Source organism: Saccopteryx leptura, chromosome 6 (assembly GCF_036850995.1).
Source record: "Saccopteryx leptura isolate mSacLep1 chromosome 6, mSacLep1_pri_phased_curated, whole genome shotgun sequence".
Classification (NCBI taxonomy): domain Eukaryota; kingdom Metazoa; phylum Chordata; class Mammalia; order Chiroptera; family Emballonuridae; genus Saccopteryx; species Saccopteryx leptura.
Window position 1 is genome coordinate 129276334 of NC_089508.1, and position 25342 is coordinate 129301675.

The window sequence follows — 25342 nt, forward strand, 5'->3', positions numbered from 1 at the left end:
TTAGGTCTACTCACTGTGTCAAGGAACTTGAGTTTTGGAGCCAGTGGCTTGCAAATTACACCTGTCTGAACAGCCAAAGATGTCCATCTTTAGCAGTACTGCCCTCTGCCAGTTAATCTGCAGAAAGTGGAAAGACTGAGAATGAGGGGGGAAGTAAATCCTAACAAGAGGGGTAGGGCACTGCCTGGAAGGGGTGTAGGAGCTAAAGCCTCACCCCTCTTCCACAAAGCCTTGCTTGATTCTTGCTCCATTCAGGCTGGGATCTGTGCCCTCCCAAGCATATTTCACGGTACTGGTCATACTGGGCAGGGATCATCTGTCTACTTGTCTGTGCTCCACCTGAGCCCCTGGAAAGTAAAGGCAATGTTTATTCCTCTCTGTAGCCCAGGGACCCGGTACCAAATAGCTTACTGAATGTTTCCTTGAGTGCATGATTGTATGATTGAGACAGAGACAGAATGGATGAATTAAGGACAGCATGGTGAACTGTAAACGCTTCAGGGCAAAAATCCAGACTGCCTTGAGCTGTAATCCCAAGTGACCCTGCACAGCGACCCTGGATGGGTTTAGATCAAATCCCCTTTGCCTCTTCCTGGAAGCCCACTGGGAACACCCCTCTCTCCTCGCTTCTGCTGCTGGCAAAGATGGAACACCAGTCTTCGCCACAGCACAAAGCAACAGGGAATCGGGTGTTGCCTGGGCTTGTTTCTGTCGCTCCAAGATGAAGGGTCTTGTCTTTTTCCATGAAGGAAGTTTCCCAAGGCAGGGGTGGTATCCCGGCTGCTCTGAAGGCCCCTTCTAGAGGACAATCCGGGCCGTACTGCCGCCCGGTCCCGCTGGAGCTGGGGCGGGCACTTACGCGGCAGCCCAAGCACCCTCCCCAAGGTCCCGGCTTCGGTGTCCTCCTGCAGCCCTTCGCTTTGCAACTTTCCGGAGGGTGACCGGAGCCCGGGAGGCCAGGAGGCGAAGGGACCGCAGCGCACAGCGCAGCCCTCAGGCCGAGGGGTGTCTCCCCGCGGGGGCGCGCCAGCTCTGCAGGTTAGGGACCCCGCACCCCCGCTGTCTTCTCGGGACCTCGGTGGGGTAAGAGAGCAGCGCGGGCCGGGGCCGGGAGGGCGGAGCCAGCGTCCTCCTCCTCGCGCCGCGCGGGAAGTGCCGTGGAGTTTGCTTGCTTTTTCTCCTCCCGCCTCTCTCTCCTGCGCCTCCTTTACGCTGCTCCCTCCTTCCCGAGACTCCACCTCCCGGAATCGCCTTTTTCTTGTTGTTTAGTTTCGGAGCTGGCTTCCCGCAGTCGGTGCGGAGAGACCACGAGCCCTGGAGAGGGCGCGCCGGGCGCAGCCTGCCGCCCCCGCTGGACCCGCGGGCCAGCACGAAGCCGGCTGGCTGGCTGTGCGCCATCTGCTCGCTGCGGCTCCCTCCGCAAACTCCTGTTCAGTGCGAGCGCGCGGACCGCACTGGTGTCTGTGCGCCCGCGCCGCGCTGCGGCGCGCCCTTGGACTGGGGTCCTCGGACTCGGATCAGGTCAGCCGCGGGTTCAGAAACTGTTGAAGACTTGAGCGAACAAAAGAGTCTACTCCGCTGGTGGGCAGGAGTAGCCGGAGCGCCACTTGGTCCCCTCCTTCCCCGGGGTGGGGGCTGGCCACTGGGTTGGTGAGCGGGCGGGGGCCCCCTGGGCCTCGGGTCGGGGAGCTGGCGGCCTGCTGTGTAAGCCTCGTTCCTTGTTTTTCCGGCCTGGCTCGTTGGGAAGCTGGACACATCCACCCTTGGACTCGATTCAGGAAGCTGCTGCTTTTCTCTTCGCCCCTCTTGGATTTTCTGGAATTTTGAAAACCCAGTGGCCTGGGAGGAGAAGGAGGAAGGAGCAGATCTGCGGAAGAATGTGAGAGTCTCCCAAGGAGCTAGGGAAGGAGCTGGGAGCCAGAGCTGCCAGTTCAGGAACGGTTCCCACCGATTCTCTTTTGTTTCAGAACGTTGTTCTAGTGTAAAGTGGAGTTCTTGCCCTCCCAGAGCTGGTTTCGCCGGGTCACTTGACTTTTCTGGCAGTGGGAGGAGGGAGCTGCCAAGGGAAGGGAGGAAAACTGTGGATCTGAGCACCCCCCCCCCCCCCAGCCCTGCAGATGTGTGCTGCCATGATAGGGAAGTGTTGGGGCCATGGGCCCAGCTCTGAAGAGGGGAAGGCTGGACAGCGTCTCTAGGTGCTGTGATCTGCCTTAGGGGCCCAGAGGCTGAGAGGCTGGGCGGCCTTGGTTTTGCTAGTTCTGTCTTGAGACACCTTAGGTCTGGGCAAGACCTTGTCCTTGTCTCTCTCTACCACTGACCCAGGCATGGCACTGAAAGGCCGAGCTCTTTATGACTTCCACAGCGAGAACAAGGAGGAAATCAACATTCAGCAGGGGGAGGACCTGGTCATCTTCAGTGAGACCTCACTGGATGGATGGCTGCAGGGCCAGAACAGCCAAGGCGAGAAGGGGCTCTTCCCTGCCTCATATGTGGAGATCATCCGTTGTTCAGGTTTCAGTACCGGCTTCAACCATGCTGACTACTCCAGCAGCCCTGTAGGCTCCCCCATCACCGGGGTGAGCTTGTATGACAGCCCCAGTGTGGCCAGCCCTGGGAGTGGTGGGGGCAGTGGCTTCCTCTCAAACCAGGGCAGCTTTGAGGAGGATGATGATGATGACTGGGATGACTGGGACGATGCGTGCACAGTTGTGGAGGAACCACGGGCTAGTGGGCTGGGTACCAATGGCCACCCCCCACTCAATCTCTCCTACCCTGGTGCCTATCCCAGGCAGCACATGGCCTTCCGGCCCAAGCCACCCCTGGAGCGGCAGGACAGCCTGGCATCAGCTAAGCGAGGCAGTGTGGTAGGGCGCAACCTCAACCGTTTCTCGTGCTTTGTGCGCTCTGGAGTGGAAGCTTTCATCCTGGGTGATGTGCCCATGATGGCCAAGATCTCTGAGACCTACTCCATTGAAATGGGCCCCCGTGGCCCCCAATGGAAGGCTAACCCCCACCCGTTTGCCTGCTCCGTGGAGGACCCCACCAAACAGACCAAATTCAAGGGCATCAAAAGCTACATCTCCTACAAGCTCACGCCCACCCATGCTAGCTCCCCTGTCTACCGGCGCTACAAGCACTTTGACTGGCTCTATAACCGCCTGCTCCACAAGTTCACTGTCATCTCTGTGCCCCACCTGCCTGAGAAGCAAGCCACAGGCCGCTTTGAGGAGGACTTTATTGAGAAGAGGAAGCGGCGGCTCATCCTCTGGATGGACCACATGACCAGCCACCCTGTGCTGTCCCAGTATGAGGGCTTCCAGCATTTCCTCAGCTGCCGGGATGATAAGCAGTGGAAGATGGGCAAACGCCGGGCGGAGAAGGATGAGATGGTGGGTGCCAGCTTCCTCCTCACCTTCCAGATCCCCACGGAGCACCAGGACCTGCAGGATGTGGAAGACCGCGTGGACACCTTCAAGGTCTTCAGCAAGAAGCTGGATGACAGTGTGCTACAGCTCAGCACTGTGGCGCTGGAGCTGGTGCGAAAGCATGTGGGGGGCTTCCGCAAGGAGTTCCAAAAGCTGGGCAATGCCTTCCAGGCCATCAGCCACGCCTTCCAGATGGACCCCCCCTTCAGCTCTGAGGCCCTCAACAATGCCATTTCTCACACGGGCCGTACTTATGAAGCTGTCGGTGAGATGTTCGCCGAACAGCCCAAGAACGACCTCTTCCAGATGCTTGACATGCTGTCTCTCTACCAAGGTTTGCTTTCCAACTTCCCCGACATCATCCACCTGCAGAAAGGTAAGAGCCCATGCAGCATGTCCAGAGACCCTCATGGAGCCAGCACTCTGCTGGCCATGGGGACATGAGCATAGATTGCACAGAAGGGGACAACAGCTCATCTAGTCTTTCTGTCTCTGCCTTGTTCATTCATTCCACAGTGTGTTGAGCACCTGCTATGTGGCAGGTGCTGTTCTAGGTGGAGAGATGTTACGGTGACTTAGGTCTGGTCCCTGTCCTTATGGGGATTGCTGTTTACCTTCTTGTGGTTTTTCCCTCCCTCCCTCCCTTCCCTCCTTCTTTCCCTCCCTCCCTCCCTTCCCTCCTTCTTTCCCTCCTTCCCTCCTCCCCTTCCTCCTTTCCTCCCTTCCCTCCCTCCCTTCTTTTCCTTTTTTTTTTCTTTCTTTCTGTTTCTATGTTATTTTCTGATTGACACATCATGCACTGAGCCCTTCAACGTGTCTGGCTGGGTTCTGGGAACACAGAGATGACTAAGGCCCAGGCCTTGCCCTTGGGCCTGCACAGACACAGACTCAGATAATGAGCACAGCATGGCCATCTTCCCACTGCCTGCTAGGCTCACCTCCCTTCAGAGCCTGCTCCCACCACCCCACCGCATATCTTATCTGCGAGCTCTCAGCCTGTGCACGGGAGGATTGTTGTCCCCATGATACATGTGAAGGAAGTGGTGTCCCCAGAGGATTGATTGCACAGGGAGTCCGTGGCCTAGCTGGGACTGTCCCTCCTGTGGCTCCCCAAGCACATGTCCATGTTGGCCACCTACCACACCTGGCTATGGATGCAGTTCTCACGGCTCCTCGGTGAGGAAGGACAGGACGGGCCCTCTCTGTTACTGTGAAGGAACTGCCAGGGAAGTGACTCATCTCGGGTCACTTGGGGTTACCTGGGCTGGGCCGGGACGAACTACGGGTCCAGGGGCACATGGCCCACCTAACTCTTCCTTCCTGACTCTGGCTGTCTTTTGCCTGAGTAGTGTGAGTCTGCTGAGCTGACCTAGCGGGTGACTGAGTCCCAGGACAACAGGCAGGCAGGGCATATGCCAGGGTAGAGGTGTGGTCCTCCCTGGGCTGCTTGGTAACTCAGAAAGAACATCTGTAGGGTGTAGGATGTGGGGCTGGCTCCTTGGACCCTAGGCCTTGAGGTCAGACCTGGCTTTGTTGGGAATTTTTCTCTGGGTGGGACCCAGGAATCGGGCCTCTGGATTGAGCCTGGGGTCAACAGACGCCATCCCCCACCTCAATACTCAGCACTACCCTCCTCTACCAGGAGGTTGACTTCCAGCTTCTTTTCTCCTTTCACTTTCTATTTTCTGTTCTCTGTCCTTTTCTCTCACCTCCCATATATCCCTCCTCCTCCCTTCCTCTTCTTTCAGCTTCAGGAGACATGAGGCCTCAGTTCTAGTCTAGGCTCTTCTGCTGAGTTTGCTGTATGTCCCTGGAAAGTGCTTTGCTGTCTCTGGGGCCTTAGTTTCCTGGTCCATAGAACAAGGGAGGGTGGGCTCAATGAGCTCTTAGGCTTTCAAGGTGGGGGATAGCATCCTTGACTTGTGGTTGACGACAGAGCGATGTCTGTGATCTAGCTCTGAGCTCTGGGGCAGGGACAGGGCAGGGGCAGTGGCCTGGCTGACTGGGGCTGACTGGGGCAGATGTTTCCGGGGTTTGGGTTCGGAGTGGAGCCACACCCACAGCTGCATTGAGGCCTGGGAAAGCTGGTCCAACCAGTTTCTCAGATGGCGTGTTCCTCTGTGGGCAGGGGGATGGGAAGGCAGGGGTACAGTGATGAAACAGCTGCCCCCCCCCCCCATGGTGGCTAGGGACCTTCACCCAGCACAGAGTAGGAAGGCAGCCCCATCCCTGGGCTCGCACTGAAGTAGACAGGAATGAAGCCAGACTGACCCTTCTGCCCCTGGAGCCAGGAAACAGAGCTGAGAGAGGCCATTTCTGACTTTGCACTTGAGGTGTTTCTAAGAGTAAGGGACTAGCAATTCTCTGGAGTGATGTATTCAAGCTCAGGCAGAGGCCGGCCTACTGCTTGCTCCTTACCTAGAGGACCCTCCCCAATCAGCAAAGCCCTTTTGGGCTTATTCTTTCTCTTTTTGCACTCCATTTCTTGGCCTGCTCAGTGAGTTCGGTAGGGGGCTTAGAATCTGGCTGAGATGAAACTGGGCAGGCTGTGGGAGTCTATAGCCTGCTGGAGGGAGGAGGTGTCCCGTTCTGGTCCTGCATTCGAGCCTTTCCTCAGAGGAAGAAGCAGGAAATTGGGTCCCCAGGATTCTGTCTCACTTGCCTGCTCATCTGAAAGATGGTGAACGTGTGGGAGGGGCCATGGAAGGAAGGGAGGAAGGGCCTGAGGGAGGGAAAGAGAAAGGGAAAGAGTGCAGAAAGAGAAAAGAGGGAGGGAGGCAGGAAGGAAGGGAGGCAGGAAGGAAGGAGGGAAGGAAGGAAGGCAGGAAGGAAGGAGGGAAGGAAGGAAGGCAGGAAGGAAGGAAGGCAGGCAGGAAGGAAGGAAGCCTAGGTGGGATCAGGACACCAAGAGTTAGACAAACATGTCTCTGATGTGACCTTGAGACTTAGTGTTTACCTTAGTGAAATGAGATGTGAAGTCTGGCTGGTGCTGAGATGAGGCTCACCAGCATGTCTGCCCACAGGCCCAGCACCTGGACCCCTGTTCAAACCAGGGCAGTCTTGGGGGTGAAAGGGGGTCCTAATAATAGTTACCCTGGGACAACACGGGGAAATAGTGACTGTCCAGGGCCCCTACATGAGAGCCAGGGCTCTGTCCTCAGACTCGTCATGCCCAAGCCAGGGAGGTCGGTGTAGTTCCCTACATTTGCAAGCAAAGGGCAGTGAGGTTGGATGGTGAGCAGAGCAGGAACTGGAGCCCAGGTGCATCTGACTCCACAGCCCAGCCTGATTGTGGGGGAGGAACTCCTCCAGGAATGGCTGCTTGGGGTAGAGGAGCTTAGAGGAAAAGGGGAGGGAGGCTTGTATACTCAAGTGCTAATTTAGTTGGAATCCTCAGTGGGCTGGAGGCAGCCCCAGGGCCACAGGGCCTGCATGGAGAGGCCAATGAGTTCCTAGATTGGCCAAGGCAAAGTGGCTCTTGCAGGCAGGCACCCACCTGGGGAACAAGTGGGTCTTCTGTTCTGGGCCACCATCTAAGCCTCCTTCTACCACCCTCCCAGGCTTCCATAAATACAGTCATTGCCCCAAGCTACTACTGGCTGGCTCTTGCTGTTACTGAAAAGCTGTTTGCACACAATTGCACATACCATTTTTGTTTTAAGAGAGAAAGAGGGGGAAGGGAGAGAGTTGAGAAGCATCAATTTGTAGTTGCATCACTTTAGTTGTTTATTGATTGCTTCTCATACAGACCTTGACCTGGGGCTCCAGCTGAACCAGTGACCCTTTGCTCAAGCCAGCAACCTTGGAATCATGTCTATGGTCCTGCTCCAAGCTAGTGACCTCAGGGTTTCGAACCTGGGAACTCAGCGTCCCATCTCGATGCTCTAACCACTGTACCACCACTGGTCAGGCTGCATGTAGCATCTTGACCTCTTATTAGGTCAGGTGCCATCCTAAGTACTTTTTTAAAAAAAGTTTTCTATTGATTTGAGAGAAAGGAAGGGAGAGAGAGAGAGAGAGAGAGAAAGAGAGAAGCATTAGCTTGTTGTTCCACTTAGTTGTTCCATTTAGGTGTGTACTTATTTGTGCACTCATTGATTGCTTCTTGTATGTGCCTTGACCGGTGGTTGAACCTGCATTGCTCACTGGGTCAATGTTTTAGCCACTGAGCCACCTGGCTGGGGCCCATGTACTTTATACATGTTAGTTCAATCAAATCTCAACTATACTGGAGGATAGGTACTCTTCTTATCCCATTTTACAGATGTGTTAACTAAAGCATCATCCTGCTGTGAGCAGTGATGAGCAGCTATCTAGTTCAACCTGTCCCCTTTGACATAGTCCTGGCAAGAGCAGTGGCAGGCTCCGGCTGAGTAGCTCATTTGGTTAGAGCGTCATCCTGATATGCCGAGGTTGAGGGTTCAATATAAATAACTGGAACAACAAATTGATGTTTCTTTCTCTCACTCTCCCTTACTCTTCCTCTAAAAAAAAAAAAAAAAAAGAAAGAAAGAAAGAAAAGAGCCATGGCTTGCTGGAGGTGACACAGTTGGGACCAGAACTCTGACCTCCTGCTCCCAACCAGGAGCACATGGTAACAACCTCCAAGAGGTGGGGACAAGACTGATTAAGGTGGGACTGATTAAGCTTAGGGAGCTCCCACCTTAGGCTCCAACCCTCCTTTCCCTATTCCTGGGACCCAGCCAACAGGACAATGGCCAGGGTAGGAGGCTTCTCCTGGGGCCTCAGCTCTCAGGTTGAGTCCAGAGTGGAATTTGGGGGATGCTGGGCAGGCCTGAGCCTCTGGGTTTCTGGGGCCCGTTAGCATTAGCTAGTTTAGGCCCCAGATCTGAGTCACAGGATGGAGAGGTGACAGAGTAGGGTGTGGCCTCCACTCCCCCTTACGCCCTGGCGCTCGTCCCCACTCTCCAGCACTGACTCCTTGCTCTGCTGCCTGTCTATGGATACCTGGCAGTTGCAATGGCTTCATTTCTGTTGTTTGGGCCTCAGTGTCCTCATCAACAAAAGGGGCCTTTCCTTCCTCCAAGGCCATGGGCAGGAGTGCTCTCTCAAGTACAGGTCCACCCCCACTGTACCTGGACTTTCTCAGGCAGGTGGAATCTAGACTGGTTAGTGTCTTCTCTTCTGGTCGATTCCCTTTGCTGAAGCTTAACTCCAATTTCTTTGTCTTATTGTTTTCTATATTCCTCAGAGTCCTTTCTTATTCCTTAGGACCTTTTCAAGGCCCTGAATCCATTCTCTGGGGGCTTCCCAGAAATTCCTGGGTACCCTGGCATGAACTCCCTGCAGCAGAAGTAGTGTCCACCCCCCAGCTGTGGAGGGAAACCTCTGGGCTAGCCACCCCCTACATGAGGGGGTGGGCTTGCTCCCTTCCCATCATGGCCTCAGTGTCCTCTGTATAGCAGTGGCGTCGGGGAGAGCAGATGGCCTCTAGGGCCTCTCCTACGCCAAAGTCCCTTCTTGGGTCTTCACCCTGGGCTTTGATGTGGTTCTGCTTCTGCTGCACAGGCCTGAGCTGTTGGAATGGACCTGGAAGGTGGCTGAAGGGCTGGGAGCTGGTGACTGGCAGAGTTCTTTTTTTTTTTTTTTGTATTTTTCTGAAGTTGGAAATGGGGAGGCAGTCAGACAGACTCCCGCATGCGCCAGACCGGGATCCACCCGGCACGCCCACTAGGGGGCGATGCTCCACCCATGTGGGGGCGTCGCTCCATAGCAACCAGAGCCACTCTAGTGCCTGAGGCAAAGACTATGGAGCCATCCTCAGTGCCCGGGCCAACTTTGCTCCAATGGAGCCTTGGCTGCAGGAGGGGAAGAGACAGAGAGGAAGGAGAGGGGGAGGGGTGGAGAAGCAGATGGGTGCTTCTTCTGTGTGCCCTGGCTGGGAATCGAACCCGGGACTCCTGCACGCCAGGCTGACGCTCTACCACTGAGCCAACCAGCCAGGGCTTGGCAGAGTTCTTTTGAGTGCAGTGTGAACAGCCCTAGAGACTGTCCACACTTGAGTCTGTCTTCCCAAAGTGCCAGTCTTAGCTGATTAGCCATGCACTTGTTTGCTAATGTGGGTGCTGCCATTCTCAAGGCCTCCAGAGTTGTTTCCAGGATCTAGAGCCCCGGGCCTATCAGGTAGTAAATGCTCAGTAAATGCACAGAACAATTTGAGGGTAAAAAGAGTAATGTTCCAAAGGCCCTGGAGAAGCTTCCATAAAGAAGAAATGGGAGGCACGTATAATGGGAATGTTATTTGTGTAGGTCGATCCTTTTGATGCACTCAGGAGTGTGCTGTCCTTCCTGTCTCCGTATTCTTTGCCCAGTGTAGTCCCTGCAGCCTTGCGAGGATGGGATGCCAGGCACTGGCAGATGGCCTCCGCACTGCTCCCATGCAAATTAGTCAAGTACCTGTTAATTTAGAACTGGAATCCATTCACCAGTTGCATGTTGACTCATTCAGGTTCTTCCAAATGGTGTGACCTGTCCACTTTCATCTCCTGCCCTCCATCTGTCAGCTGGTTATGATAATGGCTTCCTCTAGTTCCCTGGGAGCTGGAAAGAGGAGGGGGCCAGGGCCCATGTGTGGGGGAGACACATACAAAGGAAAACTCCAGGTGATCTTTGAGGCTCTGTTTCAGAATCAACAGTATGATGGGGTGGGAAGCATTGTGCCTGGAGCATGGGGTGAGGGGGAGGGGTCTCCTGGTGTACCTGATGGGAGGCATTGAATCATGCAGAGGGAACCCGGTGGTGCAGAGATGAGGTTAGGGTGAGTCTGATGAGCGTGGGGTCAGTGTGGAATGGGTGCAGGGGCCAGCTCCCAGGGGGCCTCACTAACAGGTGTGGACCTTGATCTGCAGACAGAGGGGAGCCAGGCAAGGCTTGGAGCTGGGGATGTCCAGCTTGGCTGCTCTGTGAGTGTCAGGAGAGCCTCCCAGAGGCTGGGACTGATGAGGGGTAGTCCTTGGGGCCTGTTGTCTTTGTCCAGTGAGGAACAGGTTGAGTCAGCTCAGCGATGTGTCAGGATCTGTTGTGGGCTAGGCTTTGTTTTAGGTGCTCGAGACAGTGAGCTCACAGTCCAGAGGATGCTGGTCAGAGAAACCGCAGTGGGGGAGTCTGTGTGAGAGGGAGACTGGGGGTACCCTAGACCATCAGGAGCCACCTCATGCTGCAGGGTTGCAGGGGAGGCTTTCTGGAGGAGGTGACATCTGAGCTGAATCAGGACATTCTGGTCCTAGAGAGCAGTGTAGCCAGCAGGTGTGACTGTTCATGCATGGGCTGCTGGTAGTGCCTCAGGCATTGGGGGAAGATAGTGCATCTGGTTTAGGTGAGTACTGGGGACATTCTGGTAGAGACACCAGTGCCTAAACCAGGGGTCTGGAGTCCAGGAATGAGGTCGGGTACTGTCTGCCTTCAAGGTGACCCGCGGAGGGGACTTAGGGGACGAACCGGGGAGACCAGAGCCCTAACCTCCCTTGTCCCCCGCCCTGGCTGTGCCAGGCGCCTTTGCCAAGGTAAAGGAGAGCCAGCGCATGAGTGATGAGGGCCGCATGGCGCAGGACGAAACGGATGGCATTCGCAGGCGCTGCCGCGTGGTGGGCTTCGCCCTGCAGGCTGAGATGAACCACTTCCACCAGCGCCGTGAGCTCGACTTCAAGCACATGATGCAGAGCTACCTGCGCCAGCAGATCCTCTTCTACCAGCGGGTGGGCCAGCAGCTGGAGAAGACGCTGTGCATGTACGACAACCTCTGACCTCGAGCACCCAGCCTCACCCCGCCTTTGGCCTGGTCACTGTGGTATACTCTGGTATCTGGACACCCCACACCAGCAGCAGCTGGGGTGGGCTCTGGGAGATTCATGGGTCACCTCTGGGGAATTCCCCCACCCTTTAGAGGTGGGGGCACAGTAGGGGTGAGAATGGGGCCAGGAACCTTCCAGGCAGAGGCCTGGGCTTCTGGTCAGTCACTGGAGGCCAGGCCAGAGCCTTAGCCAACCCTAGGACCTCTAGCGCTTGTGCACCTGGCCACCACCCTCTCATTCACTCAGTAGACACTAGAGCCTGCTGGGGCCCTGGGTCAGATGCTGGACACCTAGAGCCGTGACATGCCTGCCATTGGGTATTCCCAGTTGAGGTAGGGTTCAGACACAAAAACGGATGGGAGGCAATATAGAATGACTTATGGCAAATTAGGGGTCCCTGGGAGCTCACAGAAGGGATGGTTCTTTCTCCCAGTCAGGGAAGACTCCATGGTGTAGGTGACATTTGAGTGGTGTCTTGAAGAATGTTGAGGACCTGCCAGATAGTAATTGGGGACAGTAGATGGGGAGGACATTCAGAAGAGAGGAACAATGTGGGCAAAGATGTGGCGGCATGAAAACACCCTTCTTCTCTTCCTCACCTTTCCCAAGCAAGTTTGCTGCCCTGTCTTGGTGGGGAGGGGTCTTCCTCGCTCCCACGTCCTTGTCCCTGCTCCACACCACCCCCTGCAGGAGGTGCTGCAAGCTGACAGCCTCCATACTCCCCTCACCTGCTAACCTCTCTCACCCCTTGGTCAGGGGACCATGCAGCATCTTTTTTTTTCTTTTTTTGTATTTTTCTGAAGTGAGAAGCGGGGGTGGTGGGGGCAGGTATACAAATAGACTCCTGCATGCACACGACTGGGATCCACCTGGCATGCCTGTCATGAGCCAGCGCAGCTAGTAATTTCAGGTCCTGAGTGGGAACAGAGTGGAATTAAGAAAATAGGCTTAGAGGAAAAAAAAGGATGGCATTGGGAGGCCTCTGCAATACTGATGGCAAGAATAGAGCGCCCTCCACCCCCACTTCCTGCTTTATTTATAGGGCAAAGGGAGGTCATTAGCAAATCAAAGAGATCTCTGATCACATTTCCAAGGCAATCCAAGAATTCTACCAAGTGCAGAAAACCTCCACCATACATAATGTCTTAACTTTACAAAACAAAGGATAAAAAGAAACTTGCCTCCACTCTTTCTGAGGGACATGGTGGTAGGATGAGTATGAACAATCCAGCATCATAGCAAAATAGCCTTTAGCAACTTCACAGAACAAGTGAGGTGGGCGATTGGGCAGACTATCAGCTTACTGCCAGTTCCCCACATCTCTGTCCCCCAAAAATCTCAACTGCAAAGACCCTGTTGGCTTTCAGTCCCTAACACATGCCCACCAGGGGTGATGCTCAGCCCCTCTGGGGCATTGCTTCACTGCAACTGCAGCCATTCTAGAGCCTGAGGCAGAGACCATGGAGCCATCCTCAGCACCTGGGTCAACTTTGCTCCAGTGGAGCCTCGGCTGCGGGAGGGGAAGAGAGAGATAGAGAGAAAGGAGAGGGGGAAGGGTGGAGAAGCAGATGGGTGTTTCTCCAGTGTGCCCTGGCCGGGAATTGAACCCAGGATTTCCATATGCTGGGCCGATGCTCTACCACTGAGCCAACTGACCAGAGCCCTTGCAGTGTCTTTTTCTCCTGGCCTCAAGGTGCTAAGACAAGTCTCAAACCCTAGTTCCCTGGTATTGTCTTTCTAGAGGGGATACCCAAAAGATACCAGCTATTTGAGTTCACTACCAATAGGTCCCCAAACTCCAGCAGGCTCAGACCCCAGGCTCCTAGGATCCTTGGTCTTGTGAATCCAGAATCCTTCCTGATGCTCAGTGGGAAACCTGGGGGAAGAGATAGGCTGGCCTGCCCACTGCCCCAGGGAGTAGCCTGGGCCCATCTGCCCATGGCCGGCCTCACTGTGATGCCCACCTCGGTCTTGGCCAGTTGTACTGTCTCCCACCCATGTTTACATCCTCAAGGGGGCTACTTCTTAGCCCCCAGGCCAGGGCGTGGTCCAGCAGCCGGTTTGGTGGAACTGACTGGTGCCACTGCTAGCCCCCTCCATCCAGGAGGTCACAGCCATTCCTGGCTGCTGCTGCTGCTTGAATATTTTTCCTTGTTTTTTTGATAAACCTTTTACAATTGAGATAAACACATAACTTTTTAATTTAGATCCCATAGGAGATGAGGGTGGAGGAAGGTTAGAACCCTAATTGTTGTGGGGGTCATGATAGGCACAAAATTTATCCAGGAACTTGAATAGTTGGGGGGAGAGCTGTGCTGGCAGGAGGTGCTATCTGGGACATTAAAGGGGGCTGAGGACCCTAGCTAGATGCATGCCCTTCCCAGACCTGGCTTTCATCTCACAGATGGTGGAGTCCCGCCAGGGGTTTGGCTGTGTTGCTCTGATCTTGGGCTGAGGGTTGAATGAGGAAGGGGTAGGAGGCTATGTCCCAGGGCAGTCTCATCGATGGGGTTCCTCTCCTCAGGGAGGTCCCAGGACAGGGGAAGGGGGTGGGGCTCAGAAACTGTGTCCTTTACCAGGCAGTCCTGGGTACCGGGCCATGCAGTGGCTTCCATGTTAGAAACTGAGGCAGGCTCCCTGGCTTTGCCCTTGAGGGTGCCACAGGCTGGATGAGCAGGACTCTTTTTTTCTTATTTATTTATTTTTTTATTATTAAGTGAGAGGCAGGGAGGCAGAGAGATAGATTCCTGCATATGCCCCTATCTGGGGCTTGCTCTGTTCTTAGTGCCTGTGGCAGAGGCCATGGAGCCATCTTCAGTGCCTGGGGCCAACTCACTCCTATCGAGCTGCAGGAGGGGAAGAGGTAAAAGAGCTGGAGAAGTAGAGGCAGCGCCCTGACCTCCTTTGTGCCCTGACCAGGAATTGAACCTGGGATTTCCACACTCTGGGCTGATGCTGTACTGACCAAACCAGCCAGGGCTGAGCAGGACTCTTCACATACGGGGAAAGAGAGGGTGGTGAAACCATGGTTCTCTTTCAGGGCAACAGGGACTCGGTGGAGGGAGGTGTCTGGGAGCTCAGGACAGTGAGAGGAGACAAGGCACTGTGAGTGGAAGGGGCACTGGGGGAGGGGCAGCAAGGACTCCCCATTCAGGACAGGATGTCCTCAGAGGAACTTCTGGAATGGGCCCTTACCCTGAGTCAAAATTAGGTCAGATTTGGGACTTTCTGTGGAATTTTCCCCACCCTCCTTCCTTCATTTCCAACCGCTCTATAGACTTTGCCCTTCACCACCCCCTCCCAGTCTTTTTTCAGCTTTGACTTATAGGTGGCCTTCTGTGGAGAGCCATGTGACCACAGCAAGGGGGCTGGGGCTGGGGGATGGTGGCTCCTTCTTGGGACCAGTCTGTGTAGCGTGGGAATGCTCTTTCCCCACATGCCTGGAAAGTCCCTGTTCATGCTTCCTGCCCTGGGACTACCCGCACCTCCTGTCCTCGGGGTGAAGGGTAGGCCTGACACTTGCCAGGCCAGCTTGGACTTAGGAGAAGAACCAGAAAGTGAACTGTGGGGTGGGCCAGGCCTACTGCAGGCATCCTGAGGTTTCTTGGCTGAGATAGTGTGTGTGTGGTGGCGACTAGGAATGTCACAGCCCCTTTCTCTGGTTTCTTTCTGAGTAGGGTGGGGTGTTGGGGCTGTCTGGAGCCCCTTTTAGCAGGGGGCTAGAGGCAGTGGTATGGGGGTGTATCCTGGTGGTGGTCTGGCTTTTTGTCTGGCTTCAGTCACTTACCGGGCATTTATTCCAGACTGAGCTGGGCCCAGCTGCTTCCAGTTCCCTCCCTTATTTTGCTGGGGGTGGGGGGTTGGAAAAGAAGGGCCTTTCTTTCTGTCCCTAGGCAACTATCAGGACCTGAAGGTACAAGGACCCCAGATACCCAGTCTTGGCTTATTCTAGGAAAGGAGTCTGTATGTGGGGGTTTGGGGGTGGAGGTGGTTCTCAGACCCTGCATTCTGTTGCCTCCTGGACACACAGGAGGGCTGTGAACCACTGTGCCATGGTTGGAGCAGAGCCGGGCCTGGGGGAGTCAAGTGTCCCTGCTTACTACTGTCCTTCCATCCCGTGGCATAACCTCACAGTCATCCACACATCCACATGGCCCCAGACACTGTTGCCCAACCCAAAGCAGACAAAGCCACACACAGTCATACAACTTTCCCCACAGGCACGTCGGCCACACCTGACCACATGCTCTTGTAGCTGCGCTCCTAGCCAGTGTCATGCTGTCATGCATCCACTGTCCCGTGTGTCTCTCACACACAGCTCACACTTGGCCATGCCCACACATGTCACCTGTTCTCACAGCATCAACTTAAACTGTGTCATCACAGCCACACCGCAGTCTCGTGCGCATGGTTGTGCCCTCACACACAGTGATGCGTACACATAGCAAAGGTGTCGCTCACTATAGCTGCACCGCCTCCCAGGGTAGCCAGCTGGGTTACCCATCTTCTGAAACCATCACATTCAGTACTTCATTGCACAGACGAGGAACTTGAGGTCTAGTGAGAGGTGGCAGCTGGCTACATCTCTCAGTGTGCCAGGTGTGCTTTGGTCCAGCATGCAGCAGCTCCCCATGGGCTCTGTGGCCTGGCCCTTGCCAACTACCCCTAGGTTCAGGCTGCCTCTGAAGGCCCCTGGCTGAAGCCACCAAACTGAGCTCCAGGCATCTCCCATCTCTGGAGCTAGAGCTGAGGCTGCGAGCTCACAAGATCCAGAGCCAGGATGCAGCAGGCAGAGCCCAGGCCTTGGGCTGGAGGAACATTCCTGCAACATCTTCCTAAGCATGCGAGGACTGGGCCCGCCCTGCCTGCCTGCCTGCTGACTCAGACCTCCAGGAGCCAAGACTGTTTGCCCCCACCCCCAAACCTGCTTCCCCACCAGTTTGGTTCTGGTACCTCTTTCCATTGGCTAGGGCAGAAGCCTATGATGGGTGGCAGAAAGACCATGGGGGAACAATAGAAACACATCTCCTCAGACAGCTCAGAAAGGCCAACTGGGAACCAAAGGCCACTTCTGGGTTTCACATAGCTGAATACGAACCTCTGTTCCCCAGGTTTTGTTTGGTTAGTCAAAGCTAAGTGCGGTCCGGCCTGTTTAAAAAGCAGAGTCTCACATCGCTGTGGGCCCCTGGGTCTGCACAGCAGCAGGCTTGCTAAGCATCCTTATGCTATTTCATGGACAAGACCAGAGGGGTTACAGGACTTGCCTCGGATCACACAGTGAGTCTGAGGCCTCTGGACATGCGGATCCTGCTCTCTGGCCTCATTCCTTTATTAACTCACTTAGGTTCACAGGAAGATGGGGTGGCAGATTTCTGCATCAGAGATGGGAAAGGGTAGGGGACCGGGGAGCACAGTTGCTGAAATGTGAGGGGGGCCTGAGGGTGGGTGGGTCCCGCCAGCCCCTGGGGATGAGGAGGGTGAAAAGGCATCGTGCACAGCGTGTCTAAGTCAGCATGGGGGCTCTGTCACAGATGAGCATGTGAGCAGCGTCACTTCATATTTCTGTAACTGACTTGAATTCCTCCATTGCTTTCCTACTCTCCCACATGGTAGAAAATTTATCTTAAAATCAGCCTGGGTACCCCTTTTTTCCTAGGGATGCCTCTATGTTTGGGGGGTTGGCGGTCTTGAAGACCACATACAGGCTCCTGGCACTTTGAATTGTAGAGGTTGAGCCCCACACCCTGTCACATGGAAGTGTCTGCTGGCATTCTACATTAAAAGTCATTAATATATACCTATCTGAGTTTGGGGTCATTACTACTAAGCAATGTCTTGTCTTATAAATATTAAACTTTATTAATTTTGATTTTGGCTTTTTTTTTCCCTTTTGCCTTTTCTTTCTGGTCATGTTTACCCACCTCCTGCCTTCCTACCCCCTGCTCCCTTGATCTCGCCATCCTGAGGCCTCTGTGTGTGGCCCTTTCTTGTGTTGGCACTCGGGGCCCTCTCAATGGCCCCTGTAACTCATTGGCCTCAAGGAAGCTCAAGGGGGTGGCAGTGTCCGTTCTGTGGCTTGTGGCCCTCTCTGGAGCTTATGGTCATCAATGCCCAGCTCCTGCCATGCTCCAGCACAAGGAGTTCTGGGTGCTGCTTAGAGATGTGGTGAAACCTTGTGTTACCTGAAGTCTGGGGCTTTCACCCTCTCCTAGTGCAGGCAGCACCGTGATGGACACTGGGTGGCCAGTATTTCCTAACCTTATGTGCAAGGGGCCAGGGAGGTAGGTGCTGGAACAGCTAAGGCTGGGCCACCTGTGCTGGCAGGCAAACTGGCAAGAGCCTGGAGGTACCTGGAACCCCTTCTGGGCTGAGTGAACCCCCTTGCTACCATTGTGGAAAGAGGGCTCTGGGGGTGGGGTGGGTACACGGCTCCACTAGACGGCCTAGGTGCCCCACCCCTCCAGATAGCAACAAGCCCCCTGGCTTCTTTCCCTTCTCTATCCAGAGGCAGTACCTGCATGGTGGAGCCTGAGCACAGATCCTACTCTGCCACACTTGTTTTGGGAAATTTCTTAACCACTCCCCATGTCCATGTGTGAATTCATCACAGGGATTTCCGATGGCTTTTAGCAAAACCTGTGGGTAGGACTGCCTGTGCAGAGCACATGCTCAGTGAGGAACCACAGAGCTTGTAGGCCATGGAACAGAAACTCAGAGCTGCCCTCAGGCCAGGGAGATGGGTGCCCCATTTCATAGATGAGACCACTGACTGGGTGAGTCCTCCCAGGCCACACACTGGGCAGATGGCAGAACTGGGCTTGGGACAAGGCCCCAAGCCACTCCCAGACCTTGAGGCATGCCATGTGTTGCCACCCTATCCCCATGGGCGCAGACTCCTTGGAGCTTCCTGTCAGTCCAGGGCGGGAGGTGTCCCACCACACATAGAAGAGCACGGCCCTAGACTCACAAGCAGGCTTCCACCTTAGGACCCCTCGAGAGTCACCAGGGGCCCTCAGCTAAGTCACCACGCAGTCTCAGTTTCCCCAGCATTGTGATGACAGGGGTATAAGGTTATGTGTGTGGTTATCACCACTCCCAGGTGTTCCATGTCTTTAGAGCCACATGGGCCAGGAAGGCAGGGGTGGGCCTGAGTGTATAACAGCTGCCATTAAGTAGCTGCTCTGTGCTGGGCATCGGGCTAAGGGTCTCCCAGGAATTATTGTCCATTGCAGTCTGGAAGGTGAGAACCATTGCCAACCTCTCCCAACAAACAAAGGCTCAGCGGTGTTGAGTCACCTGTGTGAGGTGCAACTGCTTGCTTGGTGGTGGGTAGGGCTGAGGTCTGCCTGAGCATGAAGCAGACCTGTCCTGCTGCCCCAGGCTGCCTGTCCATGGCGGGTAGGCTGGGTGGGAGTTGGGGGTAGGCAACCCTTCCGCAGAGTGAATGGGGATCAGGGAGGGTGGGGGGGCAGGTGGTGGGTACTGGGGCAGCCGGGGGCCTTCAAGTCCAGGTGAAAGGACAGAGGGCATCGCCCACAGAGAGCACTGGGCAAATACTTGTGTGATACTATTCTGTAGTGCCTCAGGCTGGGGTGTGGGAGAAGGATCTGGTCACGGAAGATGGGACTGGACAGGTGAGACCAAGGGCAGGGAGCTGGAGTCGGGGACCAGGCTCTGATCTCTGTGAAGAATTCGAGTCTGGAGTGTCCTTGTTAAAGGAACCAACGTGGGCAAGAATGAGAGTTGGTGGGGAAACATTGGGGAGCAGGCAAGTCCTGTGAGTGCTGAGGGTGAGCTGGGAAGGATGAGGGTGGGGTAGGGGCTCTGAACCTGCGCCTGTGTGTGCATCAGTGGTGTGGTGGCTGAATGAGCACTGTGTGCCCCTGTGCCCACGGGCTCTGCCTGCAGCCCTGTGTCCCCAGCTTGGAAGAGCTACCTCTCAGCCCAGAGCTCAAGCCCATGGACCATGCTCAGCACCTCCTGTCTCGCCTTCCACATCTCATCCATGAGCAATGCTTCGTCAGATCCTCAAACGAGACCCCAAAGCTGACCCATTTCATCAGCTCGCTGCTTAGCCCATGACTCAGTCACGCCTGCCTGGACAACCACAGTGGCCTCCAAGCTCTCTGTCCTGCTCCATGACTGTCGACAGGAGCCAAGAGCAACCTTTTAAAATCACGTTCTAAATCAAGTATGTCTCCCTGCCCCACCCCACTTTCAACCTCCAGGGCTTCCTGCCGTGTGTAGGAGAGTGCCAACTCCTATCACAGACCGCAAGTCCTCTTTCTGGTCTCACCTTGGACAGGGCTCTCCAGGCCAGGGGACTGCTGGCTGTTCCTCACATAGGCCAAGCTTGCCCATACCTCAGGGCCTTCGTACTTGCAGTCCTCTCTGCTCAGAATGTTTTTCCTCCCGGAGATCTGTGTGGTTCACAGGTCATTGCTTACATGTCACCTACTTGGAGAAGCCTTCCATGATTGTGCAAAGAATCTTTGTAGTCTTAGCCTTCTGCCCTACCCATCTACCCTGCCTTATTTCTCTTCGTTTTACTTATTATCAACTGCTAATTACATATGGGTACGTATTTAACTTTTTTATTATGGGAATTTTCAAACACATGTAACAATAGAGAAATTAGTACCATACAGTGGATCCCCATGTACCATTCCTTAGCTTCTATGGTATCAACCCTGAGCTGATATTTTCCTCCATGTAGTCCTTGATTTCCACAGATGCCAGACATCACACAATCTCATTTGCAGATACTTCAGTGCAAGGGTTAGTTAGGGTTTACATGTATCTTCAGGGCAGCTGCTGTTTGTCTGTCTTGCTCACTGGTGTGTCCCCCAGGCCTAGCACAGTGCCTGGCTCGTAGCAGGTGATACTGGATGTCTCCTCAGCGTGGATATCAGGTCTCCGAGGAGGGTGTGTGTGTAGGTTCCGGTTTGCACGGCCCTGTGCTGTTTCTGAGCCCACCTTGCCCTCCTCTTCCAAGGTGGGCCAGACAGTCCCAACCCACCCCACCCCCCAACCTCAGGGAGGGGAGAGTCCTCTGGATCAGTGGGATGGGAGGGATGAAAGAGAGGGGGCAGGGTGGGGCTGCCAGCTTCTATTCAGACCGTGACTCCTTGCCACACACTTCCCTTTCCTTTCCAGACCCAGCAAAGTGCCTCAATGTCCTCTCGTCTAGATGGGGAAGGTGTGCATTTCAGAACAACTTTCCAGAACGACTGAGCACTTACTTAGCACCTACTACATGCCAGGTGCTGTGGGTGCTGTGATAAATTATAATAATAATAGTAATATTAACTTTGAACGTTGTTAAGCACCAGATAACTCAAAATAACCACGGTTATGACAGATCTGACCATGCTGTCCACGTTTACTGAGCATGTACTACGTGCCTGGTGCTATCCTAAGAACTTCGCTACCATGGCCCTTTGAAAAGACGTCTTGGTCTGTTGGCCTGTTTTGGTAGGTCCCACCGCTGAGTGCTGTGTCCTTGGCATCTGGAGGGGCTCCGAGCCTCTGGGAAGTGGGCTGTGTGGTCGTGACAGTCATACCACTGAGATGGGACTCTGAGCCCTCCAACTGTGTGCGGGGTCTTCCGGGTGGGGTACCAGTGGGAGCACCTTTGGCTCTCCTGTGCTCCTTGCTCCTGAAGGTTGGGTCAGGAGGTAAGCCAGCCTTGGCTAGATCAGCTGGCACAGGATGTTCTGAGGAGGGGCTGCAAAGTAGGAAGAGACTGAGTGGGAGGGCTTTGGATAGTAGCCTCCTCCTGCCCCATGTAATCCACTCTCTGTCTGGTGGGCACTCACAGATGGTTTGGTGAAAGTGGAAAAAGCCCATGGGTTTCTGACCAGACAGGCCTGGAGTTTCTGTGTGGGAGGAAGCCATGGGTGACTATGGAGGGAGAGAGGAGTGGTCTCTGAAGAGTCTGGGAGAGACAGACCAAACCTGCTCCCTAGAGACCTAGGGCCTGGGGTCAGGTCTGCCTGGGCCGTGAAAGGGATTTGGGAGCCAGAGCAGCAACTGGGAGCATGCCCAGCACCCCTGGGAATGCAGGAAACCAGGGGAACTGGAGGCAGCTTAAGAAAGGAGGTCCAGCCTGACCGGGCGGTGGCACAGTAGATAGAGCGTCGGACTGGGATGTGGAAGACCCAGGTTCGAGACCCCGAGGTCACCAGCTTGAGCAAGGGCTCATCTGGTTTGAGCAAAAACTCACCAGCTTGAGCCCAAGGTCGCTGGCTCGAGCAAGGGGTTACTCAGTCTGCTGAAGGCCCGAGGTCAAGGCACATATGAGAAAGCAATCAATGAACAACTAAGGTGTTGCAACGCACAACGAAAAACTAATGATTGATGCTTCTCATCTCTCCATTCCTGTCTGTCTGTCCATGTCTATCCCTCTCTCTAACTCTCTCTCTCTGTAAAAAAAAAAAAAAAAAAAGAAAGAAAAAAGAAAAAAAAGAAAGGAGGTCCAGATGGGATTGGTAGTTAGAGACGTCCTAGCCTATGGGAAGGGAGGGGCTCTTTTCTGGCAATAAATGTTTACGGGACATCTACTGTGGACCTCACCCTGGGCCAGGATGTGCCCTGCTTGGAAGGAGTGCACAACATTGAGCTACATCTACTCTAAGTTACTGAGGACTTTTGCTCATGCCAGGGCCTCAGCAACCTGGAAGGGGAGGCCAGTGGGGTGCCAGGACCGGGGTAGCACCCAAACTGGGGACCATGGCTGACATTTGTTCTGGGGGGCAGATGGGATCGTTAACATGGCAGCCTCTGTTCTCCTACCCTCTGTGGGACAGCGAGCTCAGAGAGGCCCACTCCTCCTTTCTGACCAGCCTGGGTGGTGGCCTGATGGGCAGCTAGCTTCTTCCCCCTCCTCTGCTGGTGAAACAGAGGCACTGACTGGTGACTTGGGCTAGACCAGGGGTCCCCAAACTTTTTACACAGGGGGCCAGTTCACTGTCCCTCAGACCGTTGGAGGGTCGGACTATAAAAAAAACTATGAACAAATCCCTATGCACACTGCACATATCTTATTTTAAAGTAAAAAAACAAAACGGGAACAAGTACAATATTTAAAATAAAGAACAAGTAAATTTAAATCAACAAACTGACCAGTATTTCAATGGGAACTATGCTCCTCTCACTGACCACCAATGAAAGAGGTGCCCCTTCCGGAAGTGCGACGGGGGCCGGATAAACGGCCTCAGGGGGCCGCATGTGGCCCGCGGGCCATAGTTTGGGGACCCCTGGGCTAGACACTGCCTTTGTCACTCACGCTGTCTGTGGGACCCAGACCAGTGAGGAGGGGCCTGGGAGGGAAGGACCACCTGGGTTGCAGAAGGCAGGGTATAGGGAGGTGCGGCATTTCTCTGGGACCAGTTTTAGGGCAGCAAGGGTGGGAGTGGGCTGCTTCCCTGAAGACCCTTCCCAGTGGATTGGGCTTGGCTGCAGCCTTGCCCTCCTCTGCTTCCCTCTACCTCACTGGGGGCCCCAGAAGCAGAGATGCCATATCAGAACCCTATCCCGCCAAATGTGTGGGGTATAGAGAGACTCTAAAAGAGAGTAAGGGGAAAAAAGGAGGGTAGAGGAGAAGGACAGGGGTTAGGTGCTTTAAGTAGGTGTTTAGTAAATGTCTATTGCCGGCGGAGTGAAAGACAAAACCCTGGAACAGAGTCACAAGGTCTGACCTCCTTTTAGCTGGGTCACTGCCTCAGTGCGGCCGTTTTCAGTACACCACAAGAATTTTTAAAATGTGCAGTCCCCAACTGTCTAGTCAGAGGCGCTGACCTCTTTCTTTTCCCTGAGATTGTCAAATAATAAAAAAAAAGACAGCAGCCAACACAATAGCCATTCCGTGTGAATGAATCAAAATTATATCTATATTTTTGTTGCTGTTGTCAGATTGGCAAAAAAATATGTCTTGGTGTGCTGCGGAATTTTAATGATTCATCTCTGTGCACTGTGAGATGAAAGAGAGGGAGCTGCCTGAGTGTGAGGTTAGCCTGGCCCCGCCCCTTTGGCTCAGTTTCCTCAGAGGTCGAGGGGAAGGGCTTAGTATGTTTTCAGCTTTGCTGTTTGGTTGTGTTCTGTGTACCTGGGACCCTGTCCCAACTCAGAGTGTGATTCAGCCACTCTGGGGTGTACCTGCAGTTCTCCATTTCCAACAAGCTCCCAGGTGTTGGTGTTGCTGGTCCATGGACCCTATTTTGAGCAGCAAAGATTTAGACAACTCATTGAGCTTGGGCCTTCAGGACTCGTCACTGGAGCCCTTAGTGACCGCACCAGGTGTCGGAAGGGCCCTGCGATCAGCTCCCAGCTTCAGGCCAGCAGATTGGGAGCAGGGGTGCTCCTCTAGCCCCCAGTAAGGCTGTGTTCAGGCCAAAGCCCCTTTTTGGCCACTAGCTGCTTCTGTCTTTAGGAGGTCTTGGGACATCTGAAGCATGAAGGAACACTGCAATCCACCAGTAGCCCTAGTGGCCAGGGGGAACCCTTGCTGAGGAACCAGCACCCTTGGTGAGGACAGTGGCTGTCTGTTACAGACTGCATGCACCCAGCCGTGCTGAGAATGGAATGGAAATGTGATGGGGTGTGGTGGGTGGGGGCTGTGAACTGGGCGTGCTTGCTTGAGCAGCTGTGTGGCTACCACTTCCAGGGAAATGTGCAGCACTCTCTAAAGAGAGAAGTAAGCAGACAGAGCCAGCTGCCCACCCTGGGCTTCCCCTCATCACCCAGCTTACAGTGCTGGGTGAGGCCCATGTCATGTTGTGGCAGGTACTCATTGGTAGGTTTGGGGTTTGTCAGGAAGGGCTGGGTGGATGCCTGCCTGCACCTCCCTCAGAAGTTCTGGCACAAAACACCCTTACCAACGCAGGACTAATCACAGTGGTAACTACACAGGGATGGTGTTAATGGAGGAGACCTGGCTGGGGTGGGCCAGGAGCTGTGGAGAGTGGGTTTCTGCAGATCTGGTTCCTGTTCCTGCTCCACCTACTGGCCAGGACTCCCTGACATGTGATGGCCAGGAATAGGAGACCCAATCAGAGAACTCCTGAGGGCTGCCCAGGTACCTCCATCCCTTCAAGATCACCCAGAGGAAGATGTCAGCAGCCCTGGCAGTTCCCCTGGATCAGGGAAGGTGGTGCTGGGGAACTCTGCTTCCTGTGGAGGAGGAGGGTTCTTGCTCAATGGGTTCTACAGCTGCCATGGCAGCCGCACTGCACAGATCAGCTCCTAGAACGAGGAGAGGAGCTTAAAGTGCACTCCTTCTTTAGCACCCAATGTTAAAACATGTAGGGTGGTGGGTGGGGCTTCTGAGTTTGGGACCCAGAGACCTCGGACTCTCTGGAAGCCCCTCCCCTGCTCCACACACACACCCCTCTACCACCATCCGTCTCACCCAGGGGCACTTCCTAGTGCTGCTGAGGTCAGGGGGGGGTCCCTGGATGGGCAGGGCACCTGGGCCTTTGGGAAGGCCCCAGGCAAGGAGTGCATATCTCTGAAGTCTGTGTGCGTATGCAGGCAAGATGTGGACTAGTATTTATCTCCGTGGAGTGCAACTGAAGATCTGGAGGTGCACAGCTGTTCATACACATGCACATTGTGTGTGGGAGAAAGAGAGAGAGAGGGAGAGAGAGGGTCAGAGGCTCCCAGACATTCCTGATCACTTGTACACAAGCCTCAGTTTCTGGGAGGAGCTGGCTCCTTAACAGGAGGGGATGGTGAATCTTAAGTGAATAGCACTCCCTTAAGCTTCTGGGGCACTTCTGAGATCTGCAAGGTCCTGACAGAGCTGCTGGCCCAGGCCTTGGGTGCCAGCCCACACTGTCCAGAAGAGGCTTGGAAGGACCAGAGCAGACTCTGGGGGCAGGGCAGGCCAGGCCATTGGTGTGAGAAAGGAGGGTTGGATTTCCCTCTGGGGGAAATCCAAGCTGAGACCAGACCCTGCCTGGTGGCTCCATCACCTTGTCTCAGCTTACAGTTCCAAGGCAACTGTTTGCTCTGGGTAGAGACTGGCCCAGATATCAGGGCCCTGTGGATCCAGCCCTGAGCTTCTGGGAGAGGTAGGGCAAAGCATGGGGTGTGGCACGGACTCCC

General features: G+C 54.7%; 1 protein-coding gene and 1 long non-coding RNA gene across 2 annotated transcripts in view; one reads left to right on the plus strand and one right to left on the minus strand.

Annotated features, from left to right (window-relative positions):
- Positions 1–25342, minus strand: part of LOC136376674 (uncharacterized) — a 285392-nt gene that overhangs the window by 124487 nt on the left and 135563 nt on the right. The window lies entirely within an intron of this gene.
- On the plus strand, positions 870–16379 carry SNX33 (sorting nexin 33). The gene is made up of 2 exons (XM_066344019.1): positions 870–3801; positions 10935–16379. The coding sequence occupies exons 1-2, from the start codon at positions 2325–2327 to the stop codon at positions 11186–11188; spliced, it is 1731 nt and encodes a 576-aa protein (XP_066200116.1). The 5' UTR covers positions 870–2324; the 3' UTR covers positions 11189–16379.